Genomic DNA, 7,367 nt, shown 5'->3' with positions numbered 1-7,367 from the left:
AACTCATTTTCCTCTCACAAGAGGCAAATGATAATGTTAAGCAGACTTCTTAAACCCCAGAGGATAGGCCACCAAAGGTATTAGTGATTAGTTCCTTCCCCCACCCCCACCCCACCCCCATCCCGCAACCCTCACACTAGCCCATGCACAAATTAACACATCAGAGACAAAGACCCTCATAATGTTACTACCACTAGACACAGCCCCACAGAAACCTAGTTAAACCCGGTGACACATGGGCACGGCATTCAGAAATCCAAATGGAAAATCCCCGGGCCAGACAGAGCGCAACACCCTCCCCTATTCCTTGCCCCACCCCCAAGTGCCCCAGCTCAGCTGGCAGTCCTGGAAACCGCTGACCTCGGAGGATGGCTGGGGCTGAAGGTGACATGTCCTCCTCACACACTAGCCATTCTGCACACACACACACACACACACACACACACCCTTCCATTGCAGGCCGCCCCTCCCCCTCCTGACCTTCATCCTTAGCGGAGCCAATGCTGCTCTCTTTGGTTTGCCTCTGCCCTCACAAGCAAGCGCCCCTTGACTCTCAGAAGTACACTCAGGCACAAAGGCGTGTCTAGTCACATGTGCCTTAATGCTCCCATTCTCCTGTCACACCTAGGAGCAGCCACACCTACACACTGACCAGCCCAGGCGTACCCCAGTACCTCAGACTAGAGTACTTGTGGGGTTTCTGTCTCTCATCCGGTCTCTCTCTTGTCTGTGCCTTCTTAGTCTTTGCAAGGTGCCTTGTGCCCAGGGGAGCGTAAGGCAGGAGAACCCCTTATCACAAGGCAGATCAAAATGCTGAGGACAAAGATGGGTTTGTCTGACTGACCTTGCCCTGTCCTTCCACTGTCACCGTGGCCCACAGTGATCCTTGTTGCTGTCTGTCCGTTTATCCCTGAGTAGCCAGCCCCAACCCTACCCTCATGTCCTGCATGGTTGGAACGCTTTGGAATGGGGTCGGACAGCTTAAGCAGAGTGTGACTGTATTTGTTGTTCACCACCAACGATCCTCTAGAGCAGCAGGTCCAGGGTAAGGCAAGCTTCTGAGCATTTCTAGAGGATCAGAAAGCCCCTAGGTTGACAGAGGTGTCTGATAACTGCAGAGAGAGAGAGAGAAAAAAGGAGAATATTCTTTTAAAAGATGGCATTTGTCGAGATAACTCAGTAAGTAAGGTGCTAGCTAGTCTCACAAGGTCCTGAGGTCCCAGAATCCAGAATCCAGGTGAAAAACCCAGAATCCAGGTGAAAATCCCAGAATCCAGGTGAAAATCCCAGAATCCAGGTGAAAAACCTGGGCATGACACATGCTGATTTAGTGCCCCCACTGGGGAGGCAGAGACATGCGGATGCTTCGGTCCGATGGTCAGCCAGCCTAGCCTACTTCACAAATTCCAGGCTACTGAGAGGCCCTCTCTCCAAAAATGGTGGATGGCATCCAAAGATGTCTGATTTTTGGCCTACATGCATACACACACACACACACACACACACACACACACACACACACACACACAGGCACACACAAAGAAAACAGGTGCTTGTGAAAACCCCACTGACCCTTGGACTCACCCATCTCCCTCTGTTTCACTCACAGTCATGTCACTTTTCATTAAAGCCCTTATTTGATGGTGCGCCTTCAAAACCTCGCCATACCCTTGGGGTGGGTTTTCACAAAGTGTCCTTTAGAGTGCAGAAGCAGGACAGGAGAATACTCCTGTTTTACAAAATTCCCACGCTGGGTCACAGACTGTCCAACCCTATATTCCCCCACTAACCTTGAGGTGAGAAGATCCACACCCTGGTGGCAGTAGCGTTGGTGTCATTGCTGTTTGTGGACCTAGTGTTAAGATTGGTAGCAGCTGGGCCTCGGGGTTTCTGCCGGTATGTTCTGCGGCTGTATTTGAACATCCTGGTAGAGCGGCGGCGGGACCCACCCATACCTGGCCTTCGGTAGGGAGAACTCAGGCCCCGAGGCCGAGGGGCTCGGACAAGTTGAGAGGGCCCCATGGATCGCAAAGAGCTTCTGAGGGGGCTCTGCTGGACAAGACAGCTGAGGTCTCTATGACATATGGAGCCTACCTAAGGGTGGAGCTTTGTTACAGGTCTGTCCCATCCCCCACCCAGACATCACTCAGACTTCCTCACAATCCCCTTCATGGAGTCTAGACCAAAAGCCAGGCAACCCCAGCATGGTCCCTTGGGGGAAAAGGGCAAGGAGGGAGCAGAACTCTGGTAGGATTAAAAAAAAAAACAACAGATTTTCTTTGGGGGGAGGGGTTTTGAGACAGGGTTTCCCTGTATAGCCTTGGCTGTCCTGGACTCACTTTGTAGACCAGGCTGGCCTTGAACTCACAGTGACCCGCCTGCCTTTGCCTCCCGAGAAAAAACAGATTTTTAAAAAATTTGTCCACATTAACAGTACTAATGGACTGGGCATGGTGGTGCACACAGCTTTAATCCCAGCACTCCGGAGGCAGAGGCAGAGGCAGAGGCAGGCGATCACTGAGTTCAAGGCCAGCCTGGTCTACAAAGCGAGTCCAGGACAGCCAAGATAACATGGAGAGACCCTGTCTCGAAAAACCAAAAAAAACCCAAAACAAAACAAAAAACAACAACAACCAAAAAACCAATACTAACAATGTTTATTGAGCACCTACTGTGTGCCAGCCACTACTTAGTACTTTTCAACCAAGATTTCACTGAATCCCACCACAGGCCTGTGCAGATTCTAAGGTTAATCCTACTTGTAGAAGTCAATTCTCAGTCTTCCCAGTAGCTGGAGGTTTACAGAGTCACCGTAAACATAGAATTAACAAACACTGAAGATGGTTGTGGTGGCGCACGCCTTTAATCCCAGTACTTGGGAGACAGAGGCAGGAGGATCTCTGTGAGTCTAAGGCCAGCCTGGTCTATAGGAGTGTGTTCCAGGACAGCCAGGGATACCCAGAGAAAACCTGTTTCAAAAAACCAAAGCAAAACAAAAAGAAAAAACCAACCAACAAACAAAAGAGGGAGGCAGAAGGGGTATTTAGCACAAACATTTCCTCTCAAATGTACCACAGCTTTCTTCCTTCCTTCCTTCCTTTCTTCCTTTCTTTTTAAATTTATTTATTATGGATACAGTACACCTGCAGGCCAGAAGAGGGAATCAGATCACATTATAGATGGTTGTGAGCCGCCATGTGGTTGCTGGGAATTGAACTCAGGACCTCTGGAAGAGCAGGCAGTGCTCTTAACCTCTGAGCCATCTCTCCAGCCCCCACCACAGCTTTCTTGTGCTTAGGAGTGTTAGGTAATGTTCGGCACAACGGGAACCACTGGGGCCAGCAACATCATCGCCGTCAACGACAACAAAACCTAAAGTCCTAAGAGATTCAGATAAAAAATACTGAAATTAGACTGCTGGAAAAACATTGGCTTCTAAGAGCTAAAACACGTTTGTGAGGGCAAAAAACACACAGCTAAAAACATGTGTTAGGATGGCCGGGCACGGTGGGGCAAGCTTTTAATCCCAGCACTGGGGAGGCAGAGGCAGGTGGATCACTGTGAGTTCAAGGCCAGTCTGGTCTACAAAGTGAGTCTAGGACAGTCAGGACTGTTACATAGAGAAACCTTGTCTCAAAAAACAAAACAAAACAAAAACAAAACTTAAGAAAGAAAGAAACCCTGTGTTAGGCACTCAGAACTTTTACTTCTGTGTACATGCTCTGCGAATAATTGCAAAAGTGACACAAGAGTTGGTCCTGTGGTTACAAATGAATGTGGTGACCAGGTGAACTCACAGATAGAGCATCTGAATAATGAAGCTTGACATAAGGGAACCACCTCGTGAGGTGTAGTCGTAGAGTCAGGGGCAGCCCTGAGTTCAAACTTGATAACTGCCAAGATGAAAAGCCCAGAGTGTTCATCTTTTGCTGTTCTATGGTCATTTATTTGTTTACTTAGGGATGAGGAAGAATGTGACCTCCCAGGAAAGAGAAAGCCCCGTGGAGAAGGGGGAAGCTGCACCAACTCTGGCTTCACTGGTCTTGTAGGAAGCAGACAGGAGAGGCAGTGTCCACCCTGCCCTGTGCAGAGCCCTTCTGTCACCCTTCCTGCACCTTCAGCCACTAAGGAATCTTACCAGATTACGAGGCCTCACCATCCACACTTTGCCCCCCTTCGCTTTTAGCCACTGTGCTTCTCCGTCCTTATTCAGGCTCTGGGCCAGAGCTGCCTCCCTCCCTGGCTCTGTGGAAGTCACTCTGCCTGCCTCCTTAGAGATAGACTCACAGGTTGAGTCTGGCTCTACCTCTCAAGTTATGCGACCCTAACAAGTCCTCACACTCTCTGGTCTTTTGTTTTTACCCACGTTTAAAAGAAAGATTGAAAAGAAAGTCTAAAATGGGCACGGCAGCCTACACCTGTAATCCTAGCATGTGGGAGGTGGAGGCCAGGAGGGTCACAGCTTCAAGGTCACCTTTAGCTTCACAGAGAGTCAGTGGCCATGCTGGCCTACGTGGAACTGACAACAGCAACAACAAAAACCCCAAACTAACCAAATAAGCACACAAAAACAACCTAGAACAGATAGACAAAACAGAAAATCTATTTTATAAGGACTGTTGTGGAGAAAAAGAAAAACAAACAAACAAAAATCCAAAACATGTTGCACATTTAAGGCATGTTTTGTTAGGGTAGTCTGGTAATAGCTCGGGCTGGCCTGCAACTCACAGAGATCCACACACCTCTCCCGCTGTATGCTGGGATCATGGACATTGACCACCAAACTCAGCCCCGTTTGTTTCAACTTTGAGATGGGAATCTCACTATCTCTTGCCCAGAAGGGTTTTAAACTTGAAGGATTAAATGATCCTCTTGCCTCAGCCTCCAGATACAGGCGTGTCCTGTTGGCTTATTACCTGTAACATTACTACCCACTTTCTCTCTGTCTATACAGCTGCCTCCTTCCATTCAAGAATTACAAACTAAAAAAAAAAAAAAAAAAAAAAAATCCACTTCCGGGATGCAGAGATGGCTCAGCACTTAGGAATGCTTATTGCTCTGGCAGAAGACATCCAGCGCCTACGTTGGGTCAATCGCAACCAGGTGTAACTCCAGCTCCATGTGATCTGACACTGCTTTCTTCTGGCTTCTGTAGACACCTGCATACAAGTGAACACCACACACACACACACACACACACACACACACACACACACACACACACTCTACCACCACCTTGCCCTTATGTCCATGCCACAATCACTCTAGCAGTGCTCTCTGCTCTGACCTCTTGGTGCTCACTGCTCAGGGAGGGGAACTGACTTTAAAACCCCATAACTGTTCTCTTACACAGACCAGGAAACGAAGACTGAAAAACAAATCTCAGAAATGACGGAGTAGCAGGGTGTGATGATGCTGATTGCCCGGAACTGGCACTAGGGAAGCTGAGGCAGGAAGACCAAGAATTCACGCTAGCTGGGTGTGGTGGTTCGAACCTGCAATCCTAGCCCTTGAGCACTTGGAGGACTGTGTCAAGTTTGAGGCCAGTCTGGTCTATAGAGTGAGACCTCTTCTCAAAATAAAAGCCAGACCTGGTGGCTCACACTTATGATCCCAGCACTCTGAAGGCAGAAGCAGGCAGGTCTCTTGAGTTCAAGGCCAGTCTGGTCCACCCCGAGAGCTCCAGAACACCCTGGGCTATATAGACTCTGTCAAAAGGAAAAATAAATAGGGGCTGGAGAGATGGCTCAACCATTAAGAGCACTTGCTGCTCTCCCAGAAGACCCAGGGATGATTCCCAGCACCACATGGGTTTCCTGTCTCTGACTCCAGTTATAGGGGATCTGAAGCTCTCTTATAGCCTCTGCACAGGACACACAGAAATACATGCACACAAAACACTCATACACCTTAAATAAAATTTAAATTAAAGAGCCGGAGAGATGGCTCAGCGATTGAAAGCACTAGCTGCTCTCCCAGAGGTCCTGAGTTCAATTGCTGGCACACACGTGGCAGCTCACAACTGTCTGACTCCAGTTCCAGAGGCTCCGACACCCAGGCGCAGTGACACACGTCTTTAATCCCAGCCCTCAGGAGGCAGAGGCAGGCGGATCGCTGTCAATTTGAGGCCCAGCCTGGTGCATATAGTTCCAGGACAGACCGAGCTACATAGTGAGACCCTGTCTCGAACAAAAATAAAAACAAACAAATAAGATAATTCCCAGGGCCCATCATCATACAGCTAAGAGACGACAGAACCCGCATTTGAGCCCCTAATATGAGTAACAGAGAGCGAGCACTCAAGCAGGAAAGTGGACCAGAAAGGGCTGCAGAACCCTGGAAGGCATTTCTCCTCTGTGGGCCCACAGTGCCACCTGCTGGCAGAATGACCAGGGTCCTACACAGGGTTCCAGAACATGGAGAGGGGCAGAGAAAAGAAACAGGTGAGAGGCAGAAGAGGAAGTGAGGAGGCTAGAGAGATGGCTTAGCGGTTTACTTTGCAAAGGACCCTGGTTCAACTCCCGGCACCCATATGGTGTCTCACAGCCCCCTAGAACTGCAGTTCAGGGGATCTGATGTCCGCTCCTGAACGTTAGGAGAACCAGGGATATGCAGGCAAAAGGATTTTTTTTTTTTAAAGAGCTGGAGCTGGGCCATGATGGCGTACACCTTTAATCCACTAGGGAGGCAGAGGCAGGTGGATTGCTGTGAGTTCAAGGCCAGCGAAGCCAGGACAGCCAAGGCTACACTGGGAAACCCTGTCTTGAAAACCACCCCCCCCCAAAAAAAAGAAGAAGAAGAAGAGGAGGAGGAGGAGGAGGAGAATGGAGACCTTGAGTTTGTAGAGAGAAAAGGACAAATAACTATTTCCTGCTCTGAGGGGAAAACGAAGGTTGCCAGACCATCGCCATTCCCTTGAAAGTGTGTGTGTGTGTGAGTGTGTTCGAATGCACACACAAAAGAGAGTGTGAGATGTGTGCGTGCACATTCAGGAGTGCCAGTCTGTTATATATGTGACTGTGACTTTCGTGTGTAAACATATGGATGGCAGCTTGAACAGATGTGGGTGCCAGATACACGCAAAGATTCGAGGTAAGAATCACCCTGCACTATTGTGAGCAGGGCACACAGAAGTTCTGGAAAGCTACCTGTCCTACTCCTGACGCTGCTGCCCTGCACACCCATTTCCTGAAATCAGAAGAGGCCAAGCCTGTGGGTGACATTTCCAGGTAGGGATTGGTTATTGCTTTTGGTGTTGGGAACCTATCTCCAGGCAGTAGGGGGCAGCAGGGGCAAGGGAGGTTGCTCAGCCTTGGGTGGGGCCAGTGGGCGGGCAGGCGCAGGAGGAGGCTTTTAAAGCACCTGCC

General features: G+C 49.4%; 1 protein-coding gene across 1 annotated transcript; it reads right to left on the bottom strand.

Moving 5' to 3' along the window:
- Nucleotides 1-956: 956 nt before the first annotated feature.
- P3R3URF (PIK3R3 upstream open reading frame) lies at nt 957-2,063 on the bottom strand. Its single transcript, XM_084786678.1, has 2 exons — nt 1,791-2,063; nt 957-1,112 (listed from the first exon to the last, which is right to left on the bottom strand). The coding sequence occupies exons 1-2, from the start codon at nt 2,020-2,022 to the stop codon at nt 1,069-1,071; spliced, it is 276 nt and encodes a 91-aa protein (XP_084642804.1). The 5' UTR covers nt 2,023-2,063; the 3' UTR covers nt 957-1,068.
- Between the last annotated feature and the right edge of the window lie 5,304 nt (nt 2,064-7,367).

Source organism: Acomys minous (assembly GCF_964271855.1).
Source record: "Acomys minous genome assembly, chromosome: 6".
NCBI lineage: Eukaryota > Metazoa > Chordata > Mammalia > Rodentia > Muridae > Acomys > Acomys minous.
Note: the sequence above shows the minus strand (reverse complement) of the source record. Positions and strands in the feature narration are given on the sequence as shown.